At 44.8% G+C, this 18,455-nt stretch overlaps 2 protein-coding genes across 12 annotated transcripts in view; both read right to left on the bottom strand.

Moving 5' to 3' along the window:
* The window catches only part of TMEM229B (transmembrane protein 229B), a 63,204-nt gene that overhangs the window by 5,576 nt on the left and 39,173 nt on the right, over positions 1-18,455 (bottom strand). For 2 of the 11 annotated variants that reach the window (XM_050953635.1, XM_050953630.1), the window contains exon 2: positions 13,869-14,002. The exons of 4 other annotated variants lie outside the window; for them this stretch is intronic. Coding sequence is in view for 1 of the 7 variants with exons in the window: in XM_050953638.1 (XP_050809595.1) it covers positions 352-364 (13 nt within the window). In the remaining 6 variants the exon portion in view is untranslated. Of the gene's footprint in view, positions 1-351; positions 365-6,189; positions 6,357-13,868; positions 14,003-17,644; positions 17,734-18,298; positions 18,453-18,455 lie in introns of those variants that run through there. 5 more of the 11 variants (XM_050953631.1, XM_050953632.1, XM_050953633.1 and 2 more) reach the window with 5 other exon arrangements.
* Positions 1-18,455, bottom strand: part of RAD51B (RAD51 paralog B) — a 680,879-nt gene that overhangs the window by 656,510 nt on the left and 5,914 nt on the right. The window lies entirely within an intron of this gene.

The raw sequence follows: 18,455 nt of genomic DNA, 5'->3' as shown, positions 1-18,455 counted from the left end.
AAGACTCAGCACAGCACTTCTGAAAGGTTGCTGACCTCTGCTATACACATTGTCCCAAGTTCATCCTGGTGTAACTCCATTGACTTGAGTAGAGTTACACCAGAAACAAATCTGACCAATTCACTTTTTTAAAAATCTATCCTTACAAATCAGTTTCTCCAGTCCCTTGTTCAGATGCTGCTTTCTAACTTCCTTCCTCAGGCGCCCTCTGGACGGTTTTATGGTACAAGATACCCAGAACTGACTGCAGAATGTCAGGTGTGGTCTTATCAATGCCAGAGAGAGAGAGAGAGCGTAAAACTTCCCTGCTCTGTAACATGATGCCTCTCTCTATACAGTATGAAATTGCACTGGAGGTGAGGTACTGGTGGGAGGTGAGTGAGAGAATGATTTGTTTGGGAGAGAAGGAAGACTTCCAAAGGAGAAAAGGCATCTAAATAATGGACAGAGTGAAGATGGCAGAGGGAAGAGATTTACCTAAAAATGGCATAAAGGGAAGGAAAATTGTGGGGAGAGGAGGTTAATCTTCTATTTGTTTCTGAGAAAGGAGAAGGATCGGGGTAGTATTGAACATTGGGAAGACAAATGAGTGCCCATGGCCCACTCACTCTTATATGAGAACCATTAAGATGACCAACCAGCGCCCACTGTCATGTTTTTTATGAAGTGCACACCTGTCCCACTAGGCAATGAACTGAGACCCACTTGACAGGGTGACTGGCCCCTTTATGAGGTAATGGGTCCAGTCTCACCTATGACTCATTCAACCCTCCTCCTCAGGTGGGAAAAATTAGTGTAGCCACATAACAGGTAGATCATATGTTAAAAGTCAGTCCAGGCCTAGAGATAAGTCCCCAGAAAACTAAAAGGAGGAGAAAAGGCAGACAGCTCAGAAAGGAGACTGCCTGTCTGCCAAGCAGAGCCTCAGGAGGGCTGTGGGCCTCCCTGAACCAAAGGAGAGAAGAGGTGCTTTGTGAAGTAGAGCTGGAAACTGACTCTAATCACAGTATAGGCCTGCCCTCAGCAGGAGGCCATGGGATTCCTCAGTCATGGAGAAAACCCCCTGCTTTAATCATAGCACAAGCCATAGAGGCATGGCTATAGGACTCCTGATTTACATGGAAGAAGGTTTGGAACTGGGTGGACAAAGTGCCAATAAGAATTAATAAATGATACCCAACTAGAGGGGTCTTACTTTAAGTATTCTGGCATGGGAATCAATTATCGCAAGAAGCCAGAGGGGGCTGAGGACAGGATACCTGCAAAGCCATACCGTGCCTCCCACTAACCCCATTTTACATAGGCCACTGACCAGCCTTCAGGTGCTGCAGACTTTGAGTCAATATCAAACTGGTTGACCCACAAGTGAAAGACTACAGAGTCATTAGAAAATTCTCTGAGCCATTCAGACCCTAACCTAAGAATGATTTAATCAACCAAGAAACTCTTGAGGATTAGAGGGCAATAGGGTTGTTGCCTGAGACGTGTGAGGTGTAACATCTCCACTGAGAGCTTCAGTGCAGTGCATGTCACTAATGTTCCTGAGGGTGATATGGGGAACTGCCAGCAGTTATTCAGTGTGCTGTTACTTGGTTCCTTCTCAGCACAGCTGAGAGACCTGGGCCAATGAGTTTTCATATCATTCCTCCATTTTCACATGATTTCAAGAGAAAACTGATATATATACCTGCTAGTTAGAGTTAGGAATAGGAGACGGGGTGGGGGGAGGCCAGGACAGTGTCTAAGGGAGGACAGGAGTTATGAGAAGGATCAGAGGAACTATTCCTATCCAGGGAAGACAAGGCACAGGGAGCTATCAGTGTCTGGAGTGGAGAGGGGAGGACCCAGTCAAGGGCTGAGGTTCTTCTAAATAATTTCCATAAGCCTTTCTAACTTGCTCCCCACTCTGTAGGAGCTGTATTTTCATTCTGTTGGTTGAGAACTCCTACAGCCCCAATGCTTTCTGCAAACTCAGGTCTTTCTTTCTAGTAAGTTCAGAAATGTCTTTTCAAAATGTTCTGGGGCCTTACAAAATAAAAACTCAGCAAGAGAAGCATTGAAAGATGCAATAAGCACCTTCTCTCAAAGTCACAACTGCTTCTGTTCAAGTCCTGTTGCCGTATGCCTGCCCACTGGTGACCAAACACTCAGTCCAGACTAAAACTGCACCCCTTCCAGGGCAGAGCCAGCATTCCCAGAGCTGTGTTGTGGTGCTCTCAGAGGAAAGCCATTCTTTACTGATAATATACACTCCATATTTATTAGATAATTATCCATCCCGGGGACTAACCTGAGGCCGAGTCAACGTTCTCTCTTCTCTCTTATTTTTCCAAATAGGTGTCTAGTCCACACAATGGAGGACTGGGGCCAGAAACTGAACACAGGCCTCCTGCAGGCCATACTTTGCACTAGCAGCTAGTTCACCAGACAGACCATAACTGGTCTTTTTTGAGCCTTGTGACAATCACTAATGAAAACTCAACTGCCCACAATTATCAGCTGTGCTGGGAATGAACCAGGTAACCATGCACTTATCAACTGACAGCACTGTCAGCCACACCAATGTACATAACTCCCAGCGAATTCTGTGGCAACATTATCCTTATACATATGCCTCAAGTGACAACCCCATCAATTCCTAACCAGAGTGGTCTGAAAGTCAGAATGCCCCTTTCTGTGAGAAATTTCAACACTTTGGGAGAAAAAAGGTCACTGTTTCAAAATGAAAAGTAGCAACTTCAAAATTTCCTGCAGAAGGGCAATTCTGATAAAAAACATTTTGAAATAACCAGAATGTTTCATTTAGAAAATTTCTAATCAAAATATCTTCTTGGAAGCCAAAGCTCTGAAGCTCTCCACTTGGCCCTGGCTCCCAGATGCCTTGCTGTGCAGCCATGGGACCTGGATGCCCAAGCATCCCAACTCCAGGGCAGTCCACCACTGAGGCTACTAAGGATGGCAAGAATCCATGCTAGATTTGAAACCTGCCTGTGTTCTGAGGAAGATCTGAGGCTATTCACATGTTCCCATGGAACATTTCAACAGCAGTGAATCAGCATTTTCCCACGGGAAAATGACCCATTGAAAAATTTCCAACCAGCTCTACATCTAACCCCTGAGGTTCCTCACTGATTAAAAGATTCCGAAACAAAGTCTGCATTTCTCTTTTGCTGGATTTTGGTAATGCCCATTGGCCTCAAATGAAATCAGACGCTATCCTGCTAGGCGCTGTGCAAATGTATAGGAAGCCGCGGCGCTTACCCTGAAGTGCTTACATTCTATTCTATACAAGATGCAACATGTGAACAACAAACAGAAAGGAAGCGTGAGGGGGAGATGCAAGAAACAATAAGATTACAGAGTTACACAGATTAGCAATTGCACAACACAATGGTTCTAAATCATCTTAAGTGTTTATAAAATCCATCTAATCCCCAAGCACCACACCACCTAGCCTTCACTGCTTGGCTGATTTCTTGTAAATATCACAGCAGAAGTGGTTCTGGGGGAGGGATAGGAAGGAGGCGAGATTAGTGGCCTTACAGATTCATTCAAAGACAGCATTTTATGTACAAGGGGCATCCTGAAAGAAAGCATGGAGCCACTTGTTGAAGAAGCAGACTAAGGTCTTGGCTACACTGGCGCTTTACAGCGCTGCAACTTTCTCGCTCAGGGGTGTGAAAAAAACACCCCCCTGAGCGCTGCAAGATACAGCGCTGTAAAGCGCCAGTGTAAACAGTGCCGCAGCGCTGGGAGCTCCCAGCGCTGCAAGCTAAACCCCATCAAGATGTGGAGTACGTGCAGCGCTGGTGCTGCGACCACACTCGCACTTCAAAGCGCTGCCGCTTTGAAGTTTCAAGTGTAGCCATACCCTAAATGATCACAGTGATTCTTTCTGGCCCTAAAAATCTATGAAATGGAGGCTAGATGAGATAAGAAACAAGAACGAATGAGCAGGGAGGAGCAGATTTGTGAAGGGTCTTAAAGGCAAAGAGAAGCTTGAATGTGATGACAGGATTTCTAATGGAATCACTGTGATAGTGATCAAAAAGCTCTTAAGAGTTGATAGCTCTTCTATCACCGGTGGGAAATGAGGTGGAGTAAATCAGTGCAATTCCCAGCAAGACAGGTGTCCACTTCCCGAAAGCCAGTCCTGCAGATGGCACATTGCTGACTGTTCACAGCAGAAAGTGAATGGGGCACAGAGACTGCACTCCTCTCCAACCCCTGGCGGTCGTCCCTTCAGGTCCCCCTGGCAGAGGGCAGCATAGGCAAAGCTTGTTCTGCTACTGCTCATGCTGCACTTTAAATATAAAAAAAAAACCAAAACTTTATTTATTCAGGAAGTTCTTACATGTTTAGAAATCTTTGCCATATAAATATCAGAAACAAATAATCATTACAACAGTGAGCTTTTGTTTAAAGAGGTAGTATACAGGACTACAGTCATCATTAGCTCTTCCTATTTAACAGGGTGTTGCCAAATTACAGAGTCAGCATCATTAAAACCCCAAAGTTGTTCCTAGGGATTTTATTAAATGGAGTGAAATCTCCGATTACACATAGACTTACTAGGTCTGTTGAATATCAAATGTTAACATTTAAAAAAAACAGACAGGTGGAGTTTTGTTTTTGCAAGTGAATGGACTGTGTCTGAATACTGAATAAAAGATAACCAAATATCTAAGTATCTATCTATCCTCTATTTTGCTGGGTATATAATTGGTGTGTTAATTTTTCCATAACCACAACCTCCTCCACTTTTTTATTTAAACCATTCCTCCATAGTTGGGCTATTTTTCTTTTTCCAATGAAAGGCTACTGATAGCAGAGCATTTGCTAGAAGATGAGAGATGAATTCTTTTTCTCTTTGTGCCTGACCATTTGTAATAAGGAGCCCAAGGTGGATTACCAACGGATCATTTGGTAATAAACATCTAACAATTTGTGGTATTTTGTTACAGACTGCATCCCAATACTGTCAAATGACTGGACGTATCCACCATATATGCATTAAAATCCTCTTTTTCACCACACTTTCTTCACCATTTAATCTCTCTATTTTAACCTAACTAGTGTGAGGTGCCTTTGGCATAGTATCTTAAAGACATTTTCTTTTATTGTGCTACCTACTGATGTTGCTGGTCCTCTCTTCCAGATGAAACCCCATTCCTCTGGAGTAATTTGTCTAGTCACATCCTGTTCACAGGATGTCACATATGGGCACTTTTTTGGCTAAGAAAGCTGCCTGCAAAGATTGATATAAATTAGTTCTAGAGACAAGGTGAGTGAGGTAATATATTTCATTGGACCAACTTCTGTTGGTGAGAGAGAGAAGCTTTCAAGCCACACAGAGCTCTTCCTCAGGTATGGGAAATGTACTCAGAATGTATGTCTACAGTGCAATTAAAAACCTGCAGCTGGCCCATGCCAGTTGACTCATACTGACAGTGCTTGGGCTAAGGGGCTGTTTAACTGCAGTGTAGATGTTTGAGCTGGGGCTGCATCCTGAGCCATTTCACAGGGTCCTAGAGCCCGGGCTCCAGCCCGAGCGTGTACACAGCAATTAAATAGCCCGCTAATGTGATCCAGAGTTAACTAGCACAGGCCAGTCCTGGGTTTTTAACTGCAGTGTAGAGATACACAGGGTGTCACAGCTAAATACATGGTGGAACAGACTGTTTAGCATAAGAAGTTAACACATATTTCAAGGGACCGTTCAAGGTGAAGTGGCCCATTCATGAGGTAGGGGGAGAGAAGAAGGAAAAAAGGCAGCTTGGGATGGGGGTTGTTAGTGGACTATAGATTGTTATAATATGAATTAATTATATATTTTTTTGTTTCCTAATTGACCAGATGTCATCACTGCTATTAAAGTTAGCTCTCAGTAGGAGATGGTTTTCTAGAAAGTTGAGTGGAAAAAACAGATGACTTCAATTATTCAAGGCTGTGAAACTAGCACCTTTCTCCAGCACTAGATTCACTTTACATTTCAAATGTTTAAAGTGAAAGAACAGGAGTACTTGTGGCACCTTAGAGACTAACAAATTTAGTTCCCACTTCTTCGGTTGTATAGGTGCCTTCAAACTTAGCATAAAAATGCAGCAATGGCCAAAGTATTAAGTGCCTTCTTTTGTTTCATGCAGCGTTGTAGCCTTGTTGGTCCCAGGATAAGAGAGACAAGGTGGGTGAGGTAATATCTTTTATTGAACCAACTTCTGTTGGTGAAAGAGAGAAGCTTTCAAGCTATACAGAGCTCTTCTTTAGTTCTTTTGCTTCAGTTTTCACCAAAAAGGTGAGCAGTCATCGGACAACTAACACAGGAAACATCAGTGTAAATGGTGTATGATCTCGGGCTAAAATAGAGAAAGAACAAGTTAAGAATTACTTAGGACAGTGCTTCTCAAAGTGGCGGTCTGCGGACCGGCACCGGTCCACGGCGAGTTTCCTCATAACAGCATCAAATAGGATAATAATATGGCACCAGTCCCTGGCACATTGGGAAAAAAACTGCCAGTCCCCCACATCAGATAGCCTGAGAAGCACTGACTTAGGAGACATCGACCCTTAAAATGCTACAGCGGCTCAGCTGCACCCCTGCAACTAGGCCACTGTAGCGCTTCAGTGTAGACCAGGTAGGACAAGTTAGATGTCAAGTTGGCAGGACCTCACAAAATAAATCCTAGGGTATGTCTACATCTACAATTTTGCAGCGCTGGTTGTTACAGCTGTATAAGTACAGCTGTATAGGGCCAGCGCTGCAGAGTGACCACACTTACAGCAACCAGCGCTGCAAGTGGTGTTAGATGTGGCCACGCTGCAGCGCTGTTGCACACCGCGGGGAAGGAGACCTGCTTGGAGGGGGGGTCGGGGAACGCCAGAGCAAACCGCGGGGAAGGAGACTTGCTTGGAGGGGGGGTCGGGGAACGCCAGAGCACACCGCGGGGATACCTGCTTATTCCACGGAGGTCAACAAAAACACTGGTGAGTGTCTACACCTGATGACCAGCACTGGTGATCCAGCGCTGGATCCTCTACACCCGAGGCACGACCGGGTGTACGGCCAGCGCTGCAAACAGGGAGTTGCAGCACTGGTAATGCCCTGCAGGTGTGTACACATCCTAAGTTGCAGCGCTGTAACCCCCTCACCAGCGCTGCAACTTTGTAGTGTAGACAAGGCCCTAGAATACTTAAGGCATTGTCTGAAGAGCTCTCTGAGCCATTAGTGATTATCTTTGAGAACTCATGGAGGACGGGAGAGATCCCAGAGGACTGGAAAAGTGCAGATAGAGTACCTAGCTATAAAAAGGGGAATAAGGACAACCCAGGGAATTCTAGACCAGACAGTTTAATTTTGGTACCCAGAAAGATAATGGGGCAAACAATCAATTTGTAAGCGGCTAGAAGTAATAAGTAATAGTCAACATGGATTTGTTCTTGTCAAATCAACCTAACCTCCTTTGACAGGATAAGCCTTACAAACCTTGTGGTCCAGAGGTGGGAAGGAACCAGTAGCTGTGATACACACCTCTACCCCGATATAACGTGGTCCTCGGGAGCCAAAAAATCTCACTGCCTTATAGGTGAGACCGCATTATATCGGGTTTGGTCCAGTACGGCGTACCGGCAAAAGCTGCTACGCTGTGCTAGACCGGACCAGCTTCCCTGGTGATGATTTAAAGGGCCCGGTGCTCCAGCTGCCAGAGCTCCGGTAGTGGAATTCAGGCAGGGATTTAAAATTCCAGCGGCTCCCTGCAGCGACTGGAGCCTCTGGCCCTTTAAATCACCACCCAAGTGTGGCTGCCAGCAGTGATTTCCCTACACCCTCCCTGAATTTCCCCAACACCCCCCCCCCCAGTTTTGTGAGCTAGTTACATATCAATTCAGTGACTGTTTAGAAATCTGAATTTAAACTGAAATATTAATACACACTTTAAAAGCTTATACAGCATATGATAAAATGTGTATCTGAAAAAGTATAATAGATTTGAAAAGTATGAACATAGACTAGCTTCCTTGCTTTCTTATACAGCTGTTTTTTTATGATGTCAGTGCATTCGTTTCGGTGATGTTGGCCAACCTAATAATTTCAAACGATGATTTGTAAGCAAAGTCTAAATGAGCTCTCCTTGACAGCTAGTGATGAGCTGGGGCTGCAGGGAAAGGCTTCAGGGCCAGATTATATTTACATTCACACCTAATCTGCCTAGGTATCCAGCAAACAGAGCTGTGTTGTCCAAGTGATAGATTTTGGCTGGGGTTGGGTTACAAACCACTTGAATGTGGGGGGAATGGGGGATGAAATGTTGTTCTTATTGTATGAGTAAAGGGCAGTAGAACTGTACTTAGCCTGTGATGATCTGAAGACATCAAGAGAGAGGGTGGGGACCTGTCCCTCTCCACCGTTTAAAGACAGAGCTGATTAGGCTCCATAGATAGTCTTTTGTTCTGTTAAGTGACCACTGCAGCTGAAATCACTGACAATCAGGTCTAAGTGCTTAGTCCTGTTGTGGGGACAGTGTTCCTGTGGGGACAGTGTTTTTGTCTAAGAGACAGCCCAGACTGCACTAGCAGCGAGCGAGGTTCCCGCACTGAGAGCTCAGCTGAAATCACTGAGAGCTAGTGGAACCTCAAGAGACCAACTCACAGAGGTCACAGTGGCAGGTGGCAGCCGAAGGTGACTGCGCAGGGCCATTGGCAACAGAGTGGTGGAGTGAATGGTGGCACAACGAACAGACGTGGCCAGAGAGAACAGTGAGCAGCTGGAGGAACAAGCAAAGTGCCTTCTTGTCCCCCACCTGGAAGATGTATTCACGTGAAAGCACCTCTGAACTCTGAGTCTCCACTGACCAAGGACAACACCGGTGAGTGGAGTGCGGTGGAGGGAAAAGTGAAGGGCATGTTAAATAAATATTTGTTTATTGACTATATTTTAGTCACTTTGCTCCAGAATGCTAGATTTGTGACTGGGAATGGAAACTTACATAAACATGTTTCCTAGTAGGCCAAGATTTTTAAAATGCATTATTTGCCAAGGTTGTTATTTCACATTGTTGCTATCTTGGGAGGTCATTATATTGGGGAGTTTCTGTACTAAACATTTTTATTATTATAATTAATTTTTACATAAGAATGGTCATACTGGGTCAGACCAATGGTCAATATAGCCCAGTACCGTCTTACAACAGTGGCCAAGGCCAGGTACTTCAGAGGGAATGAACAGAACAGGTAATCATCAAGTGACCATCCCCTGTTGCCCATTCCCAGCTTCGGCAAACAGGCTAGGGACACAGAGCATGGTATTGCATCCCTCCCCATCCTGGCTAATAGCCACAGATGGAGCTGTTCTCCAGGAATTTATATAGTTCTTTTTATAATCCTGTTATAGTTTTGGTCTTCACAGCATCCACTGGCAAAGAGTTCCCTGGGTTGACTTTATATTGTGTGAAGAAGTACTTCCTTTTCTTTTTTTAAAACCTGCTGCCTATTAATTTCATTGGGTGACTGCTAGTTCTTCTGTTATGTGAAGGATTAAATAAAATTTCCTTATTCACTTTCTTTGCACCAGTCAAGATTTTGTAGACATCTATCATATCCCCATTAGTCATCTCTTTTCTAAGCTGAAAATGCCCACTCATTTTAATCTCTCCTCCTGTTTCATACCCCTGATCATTTTAGTTGCCCTTCTCCGTACCTTTTCCAATTCCAATATATATATTTTTAGGATGGGTGACCAGATCTGCACACACTATTCAAGGTGTGGGCGTACCGTGGATTTATATAGAGGCAATGTGATATTTTCTGTCTTATTATCTATCCTTTTCTTAATGATTCCCAACATTGTTTGCTTTTGTGACTGCTGCTGCACATTGAGTGGATGTTTTCAGAAAACTATCCACAACTGGGTGACTCCAAGATCTCTTTCATGAGTGTTAACATCTAATTCAGATGGCATAGTTGAGATAGCTTTCCCATGTGCATTACTTTGCATTTATCAACATTGAATTTAATTTGCCATTTTGTTGCCCAGTCACCCAGTTTTGCGAGATCCCTTTGTAGCTCTTCGCAGTCTGCCTGGGACTTAACTATCTTGAATAGTTTTGTATCATCTGCAAATTTTGCCACCTCACTGTTTACCCATTTTTCCAGATGAATATGTTGAACAGTACTGGTCCCAGTACTGACCCCTCAAGGATACCACTATTTATCTCTCTGCATTCTGAAAACTGATAATTTATTCCTACCCTTTGTTTCCCATCTTTTAACCAGTTACTGATCCATGAGAGGACTGCCCTCTAATCCCATGATGGCTTACTTTTCAAAAGTCAATTTAAATTAAATACATTTTTTTAATTATTTTTTTTTTTTTAGAAATCTAGATCTGTTATGTGTTTTGGTGTAACTTGCATTTTCCTTATGTTAAATTTGCACAATCCTAACAAAACATTTACTTTATTCATATCTCTTTTATTATCTCATTCGACCTGACACCCCCCCCGTAAATTCAAACACCCCCCCTAATTTCAATTCCTGGGGAAACCACTGGCTGCCGGGGCCCTAGCAGGGATTTAAAGGGCCCAGGGCTCCAGCCTATGGGGAGCCCCAGGCCCTTTAAATCACAACCGGAACTCTGGCAGCCGGGCTCAGGTGGGGATTTAAAGGGCCTGGGGCTCCCCGCAGCGGCCAGAGCCCCGCGGCCTTTAAATCACCGCTAGAGCTCTGGCAGCGGGGCTCGGGCAGTGATTTAAAGGGCCCTGGGCTCCACACTAAATTTGGATATAACGCGGTAAAGAGTGGGGCTCGGGTGGCGCTTTAAAGGGCGGGGCTCCCTGCTGCTTTACCACATTATATCCGAATTCATGTTCTATTGGGTCATGTTCTATCGGGGTAGAGGTGTATATCAACTTTAGTAAGGTTTCTGATACTGTCTCACCTGACATCATAAGCAAACCAGGGAAATATAGCCTAGACAAACCTACAATAAGGTGGGTGCACAACTGGTTGAAAAACCATACTCAGAGAGTAATCATCAATGATTCACAGGGATCTGTCCTGAGTCTGGTTCTATTCAATATCTTCATAAATGATTTGTATTACGGCATAGTAGGTACATCTATAAATTTTGCAGATGACACTAAGTTGTGAGGGTTTGCAAGGGCTTTGAAAGACAGGATTAGAATTCAAAATTATCTTGATCAACTGGAGAAATGGTCTAAAATAAATAGGATTAAAGTCAATATGGCCAAATGCAAAGTACTACACTTAGGGCAAGTCTACACTTAACGCTACATTGGCGCAGGTGCACCACTGTAGCACTTCAGTGAAGATGCTACTACACTGACAGGAGAGCTTCTTTGTCAGCATAGTTAATCCACCTCCAAGAGAGGCAGTAGCTTTGTGGACAAGAGAATCTCTACCGTCAGCATAGCACTGTCTACACCAGGGGTTAGGCTGATAGAACTGTGTCGCTCAGGGGGGTGAGGTGGGGTTTCATACCCTTAAGCGACATAGTTACAGCGATGGACATCTATAGTGTAGAGCTGGCCTTAGGAAGGAACGATCAATTGTACAAATACAAAATGGGAAACAACTGCCTAGGAAGGAGCACTGCAAGCTAGGAGAAGTAATTCTTCCACTCTACTTAGCACTGATAAGGCCACAGCAGGAGTATTGTGTCCAGTTCCAAGCACCACACTTTGGGAAAGATGTGGGCAAATTGGAGAAAGTCCAGAGAAGAGCAACAAAAATGATTAAAGGTCTAGAAAACATGACCTATGAGATGTGATTGAAAAATTGGGTAGTCTGGAGAACAGAAGACCGAGGGGGCACATAATAGTCTTCAAGTATGAAAAAGGTTGTTATAAACAAGGTGATAAATCGTTCTCCTTAATCCCTGAGGACAGGACAAGAAGCAATGGGCTTTCATTGCCGCAAGGGAGATTTAAGTTAGACATTAGGAAAACTTTCCTAACTGTCAGGATAGTTAAGCAATAGGACAAATTACCTAAGGAGGTTGTGCAATCTCCATTATTGGAAGTTTTTAAGAACAGGTTGGACAAACACCTATCATTCATGGTCTCGATAATACTTGGTCTTGCCTCATTGCAGGGGACTGGACTACATGACCGACTGAGGACTCTTCCAGGCCTACATTTCTATGATTCTATGTTTTGTCTGAACAGGGTTAATAGCATGTGCTACCATTTTCCTTCTAGGAACTTCCTTCTCAATCTGCTGATGGATTTAGAGAGAGAAAAGGGCTAAGTATTGAAATTACACATCATCCTCCCCCACTGTGTACCTGGGAACAGACCGTACCGAACTCCCTTCCTTGCCTGACAAGGCTTCTGTGGTTAATCATAGAATTTGCTGACAGGACAGAAGCCAAGAACTTCTGTCTGCAGTTGACAAGGGCACTTTCAAAGCAAATGCCTGGCAGTCTATGTTTAAAGGACTCTGTTACCATACAGAAACCTGGTTTCAGGATCAGAGCTAGATTTTCTGGCCCAGGACTGCAAGAAGAGGTATACTGTTATGGCACTGAAGTGAAGGCTTCAAATGCCAGTTTGGCAATTGGGATTTGGCTGTCAGCCACTCCTGTGATCTGGAGGAGATATGGAGAGAGAGGCTGATGCTGTGGGCCAGGCAGATAAAATGGTGGTGGTGGGGGAAATAATCACACTGAAACCACAACCCACTCTCCAAATCCTCCATATCAGGAACCAACTCTCTACTCAAGCTTGTTTGACTTTGCTAGAGGAATATGCCCAAATTCCTGGGGGAAGCATCTTTCTGCCTCACATATGACTAGAGAGATGCTTCCGGAAGTTAGAAGTGGGAGCGAGCTAATTCTTCGCCTCCCTTCCCACTGTAAGTAATAACCTTTTCTTCTACCAGTGTATCTTGCCTCCTCCCAATCAACATTTTCATCACACATGCCAATACCCCGATGCAGTCTAACAACCCTGGGATGTGGTCCTTTACACAGAGCAAGCTATATGCAGAGATCATGCAGTCCTAGTCATTTTCCCTTCTCAAGACCCCTCTGTGCATCTGAGAGCGAGCACTATGATGCTGACATTCTATTCTGATGCTGGACACTATCCATTGCCTAACCTGCATCCAGGCTAGCAGTAGTGAAGTGGTGATGCACGCCTGCAGCAGGTCCAATGGAGCCACAGGACCAGCGGACAGTCCGCAGGAACGCCTGCGGGAGGTCCATTGGAGCCACGGGATCGGTGAGCCGGCCCTGCACCTAGAGCGCCAAAAACCCTTGCGCCGCTCCTGCCCACAGAGCATGGCAGATTTGCCACACAAGCGCTTTGCGGAACATGCTAGTGTGTGTCATGTGCATGTGTGATCAAAAATGTAGAACACAATCTGTTTGCTTGTCAAAACTCTTCTACCTAGAAGCTCTCATGCTGTGGTGGATCAAGGCCAAATCAACTGATCTGTGCCCTATCTTCCAAAGGCTCTCCCAGATCTTACACATCCTCCCTGCACCCCCATAGAGGCTGGCAAGCTTACCTTGGATGCTTTTTAGGGTAACATATCTACTTCTGAGTTGCCAATATTAAAAAAAAAAGTTTTTCATAGGACATTTCTTCAAGTTAGTGGGGGATTGAAGGCTGAGAGTTCCCCCAGATGGGGTGTATGTATGTAGGCTCAGGTGAACTTCAAGAAGGCTGAAGCTGGTTCTTTATTCACAGTTCCCAGTTCCTTATTCAAAGATTTCTTTTTAAATCAATCAACACTAAGTTTAAAGTTTTAAGGACATTCACCAAAAGAAGTGAAAATAAATTTTATAATAATATATATTCATGTTTTTAAGAATATACTTTAAGATACAAGCAAGACCCCACGCCTACATTGTGTAATTGCCTCTTAATGTCTGTCTCTTTCCCATTCCAAGGCCCACTTTCCAATCACTTCTGGTGTCTTGTCCAGTACATCCTGTAGCTGGTGGCAGCAGCTAATCCCTGCCAATCTCTCAAATCTGTCCCTGAGAGAATATGAATACAATAAAAAAAAAGAATGATGACCAAAGAAGATTACATGAATCCAATTACCAGCTAAGCCATAGGAGTTGAGTCCTTGTGGGTTTTAACAGTAATACTTCTCCATTCATGCTGCCCAGAAGCCAGCCCCAGCCCAGTTCCCTAGGTGACTGCTCACGGAGTAAAGGGAGAACATGTAGACATCATCATTAATGTAGTCATTTTATTGACTTTAACCATGGAAAATGGCAGTAAAAAGAGTATAAAGCTTGCACTTTCCCATTACCCTCATCCAGGGGCCATAAAATGTAGGGCAGAGAATGAAAACTGCAACTAAACCTGGCAGATGGCAACACTAACATGGGAGCCATAAAGACAAGGCTCTATGTTTACAATAGGATGAGGGATGCTTGCTACTGTACCGATAACTGTACTGTATGGCATATGTACTGTATGCATGCACACACTCACATCCCATGCACATGTCTGCAGGCACACAAGCCCCCTCATACCTGCATCCTACATTTATATATGCACCAGCAGGCATGCACCCACATTGACATGTGCACCAAATGTGTTGACAGGCATGAATAGAACCACAGACATATGTACTTATTTATGTCTGCACATCCATGTGCATCTACACATGCAAATGCACATCCCTGGGTCTATGTGCACACACATGTAATCCGTCATACACATGCACAGCCCACATACATTCTTAGACCAAGTTTTTGTATCTGTACAGAGACTAATAGAATGGGGGTTTGATTCTAATCTTCTAATTGCTACTATCATTAAATAATGCACGTGTGCCTGTCCACGCAATCCAGCAGCTTATGAAGAATTGTTGGGACAGACTGACTCCATGGCTGAGACTGGCATTTCATTCACAGCCAGCCAGGCTACTCTGGAGACGAGTTGCAGGCATAGTATTAGCAGCAAAGTTTTAAATCCTTCGGCCACATGTGGGGGGTTATCAGGAGCAACCCTGTGCTACTCAAAGCAAAGTGCTGCTGAGTGAGAGGTTGGCTCCTGCCAGCACTCCACTCTGGTCCCCAGAGGCCTCTTAATCACGAACGAATGGCCTGGTCAAGTGGGAATATTTGAGGGTCCATGACTGTCACTCACTGACAGAAGGGTGAGGGACAGCCAGTGTAACAACAGCCACAGGAATCAGTGGATACTGATCCATGTTATGTGACAAGTGTATTAACCTTTGTATCTCTCACCCGGGTCAGGTGACTGGGGGGAGGAAATAAAGTTCACTCGCTTATCAGCACTCCTGCATACTGCCCTACTATTGCATTGTCTCTGTAAGAAGAGTGGGGACACTGAAGAACATAGCTTGTATCTCTATGCAAGGAGGATGCCTAATTTCAGGACCTTCTTATAGTCCTGCAAGTGCCAGACTCACATGAAAGACCCATAAAAAACTGATAAATCCATCCACCTTGGGATCCTAATGTACACAAGATCGGAATTACAGACCCATAAAATATAATTCACAGCTCTCCCTAACTACAGATGTGACTTTACCAAGAAGCATTCATCCCAAAGTCTGTGGTAATCTCCGCTATGAGCTGGATTTCAATAAGCATGTATGTCACTGTTTTCATTGCTTTAGATAACTTCTTGTGTTTAACAGGTTATGCTGTGGCACTTTATTTCTCAACCAGTAGATTCTGTTTATATCACTGGCTGGCCATTCAAAGTTTGCCTACCTCCAAGTGCTCATGGGGGGCAGGCCCAGTGTAATTACCAGGAGAGAAAATTAACAGCACAGCAATGAACAAAAAGTCTAAGGCCTGGCCTACACAGGTGGAGGCATGGAGGGTATCTGTAGCTACATGCCACAGCGAAAAGCAGGCTGTGTCTACACTGCGGTGTGTAGCTACACGTGGCAGTGAAAGGCTCTGGCAGTTAGACCCTGCCCTGCTAAAAATAGCAGGGGAGGCACTGCTTGGGCACACAGAGAGCCGCGTAGGGCACATACCCTATGGTTCTGGTGTATTCGCTTAAGCAGTGCCTCCCCACCTACACTGCTACTTATAGCCATGCCGGGGGGCAAACAGCATATATACGCTGCACACTGCTGGAAATGTAGAAAAAGCCTAAGAGGGATAATGTTAGCTAAGGACCTACTTCTGCTCTCCCTGGGCCAAAGCCTCAGCTGCAGCTGAGCAGCACTTAGCAGAGCTGAAAGGGGGGTGTACAAAGGCATTTGCCCCACTCCGATGCTGGGGCTCAGTGGTATCTGGATTGACCCCTATCATACAATGAACTAGTATGACTGGCAGCAGAAGGGAGCATTGCTAGGCTTTCCTCATACTCCTCCAGTCTCTGGCTGCCAGAAAGGTTCCTTGGGGACAGGGCTGTTCTAATTAATACCAGATGCTATTATTCCTGCTCAAGTGGTCAGGAGCAGGAGGTCGGGACCAGGAGCTGCTACAGTGGCTTAATGCCACCCATGGATCCTCCTACACCAGGGGAATCTTCCATCAGCTGTCCAAGCCAGCGTTAGGGCTATTTTGTGTCACTGGAGCTGTGCACTCAGACCTCCTAGTTGGAGAAGTGGGTGCTCAGTACTTTTGAAAATCTGGCCCCTCATCTGTTATGAAGGGCACCCGAATATTTTTGCAGTCAGAATCAGTAGCCACTTTTGGAAGTTTGAGCCTAAATATTGTATTAGCGGATGGCAGCAAGTGCAGCAACAAGCAGAGCGCTACGTGCATCACGGCTAATTGGTTTGTTTTTGCAAAGTGATGAGTGAATCCTGGAGCTGACAGCATCCAGCCACCTAAGGAAGCACTACAGTCCCCATCATCTTCTGCACTGTCGCTGCAGCCAGCAGACCTCAAGGGAGGACTGAGGACACCATCAGGATCAGGGCACTGTCACCTCTCATGTGATTTCCTAAAGCCATTTGGAAATCCACACAGTTCTTTAAATGTGTGTCTCTTTTCTGAACATATTCCCCAATCTTCTTTCCAAAAAGAAAATCAGTTCCACCAGTGCATCCTTCATGAGCAACCCTACAATAACCGAACGTGAGAAAGCCAGTGCTCAGGAGCAACCCTACAATAATAAACCAAAATGTTCAGCCCAGCTCTTCTGAGCAAACTGTGATAATCAAAACCAACATCAATGTGCAATGGAGGGAAGCCACATTTGGCAGTGAAAACACGTATCAGTTTTAGGAAGGGTATTCTGGAGGAAATAGGGTCTTATGGCTAAGGCACAAAATTAGGAGCATCTAAATTTCTACCTCTGCTAGTGTGACCTCATGCAAATCACTTAAATTGTCTCTGCCTGTTTCCTAACGAATGTGGATAACAAGACTTCCCTCCCTCTCAGGAGTCCTATGCAGGACTGCCCAAAGGTGGGGGGACAAGTGGGGCAATTTGCCCCAGGCTCCAGGCCCCGCAAGCCCTGGCCCGCCGGCAGTCCAGGTCTTCAGGGGCATTTTGGCGGTGAGGGGCCCTTCAGTGCTGCCGAAGACGCAGAGTGACTCAAGGGCCCCCCACCGCTGAAATGTCGCCGAAGATCCGGACCGCAGCCGGGTAAGTACAAGCGCCACAGTTCCCTCGCTTTGCCCCAGACCCCCTGAATCCTCTGGGCGGCCCTGGTCCTATGTGTTGGCTTACATCATTGACATTTGCACAATGCCCAGAGATCCTCAGACAAAGTGTCATAGAGAAGGGTAAAACAGGTATGATGTTAAGCTTCTGGGGAGCTAGAAGCGGAGAGTAAAAGATTCCTTTTAGAAATGTTGAACATGACAGTATCTATTAGCTTGTCTCAGGCAAACACAGGCAAATTAGACTTCTAAAATTCTACCTGTTATTTAGTGAAGAACAAAATGGCAGCTTCCAAACCTCTTTCCAAGTAAAGGTACAACTGGGGGAAACAAATTCCCTTCTCTCCAGCACTTTCTTCTAAATCTTTCTGAACACCCAAGGCAAAGGCAATGTATAACATTTTTTTAAAAACCTTCCCACTGTGAAATATATTTATCTTACCCCAGAGCTCTCATATACAGTATAATTACCCTTCAAGGGCCTTTCAATTTTATTGAACTTTTTACCATCTCTTATGTTCCAGAGGGTCCTGAAAATGGTCCAACCACAATCTTTCTCTCTCTCCCTTTTGTTGTTCTCTTGATAGCAATTCTGTAGCTCCTCCACCCCCTTACCCCCCCAAAAAAGCACATCTTCCTTCTATCACACTAAGGAAGAGATGCCATGGAATCAGTTCCTCCGAAAACCAGCACAGGAACCTTTGTATTAGCTGCCATTTACCAATCTGGGATTCCTGAAATTCCTCATAATAATCCTCAAAATACTGTGTTTCTTTCTGACCAAACATGTCCCTTGGGAGTCTCCGTAGTGTCGTTCTGCCATGTTCTTAGGTCCTAGTTCACAGGTTCTAGGCGATACAAATATCATATCGTTCCTG

The sequence above is a fragment of the Gopherus flavomarginatus genome, chromosome 5, assembly GCF_025201925.1.
Source record: "Gopherus flavomarginatus isolate rGopFla2 chromosome 5, rGopFla2.mat.asm, whole genome shotgun sequence".
NCBI classification, from domain to species: Eukaryota; Metazoa; Chordata; order Testudines; family Testudinidae; genus Gopherus; species Gopherus flavomarginatus.
This window is presented reverse-complemented; position numbering and strand designations above follow the sequence as displayed.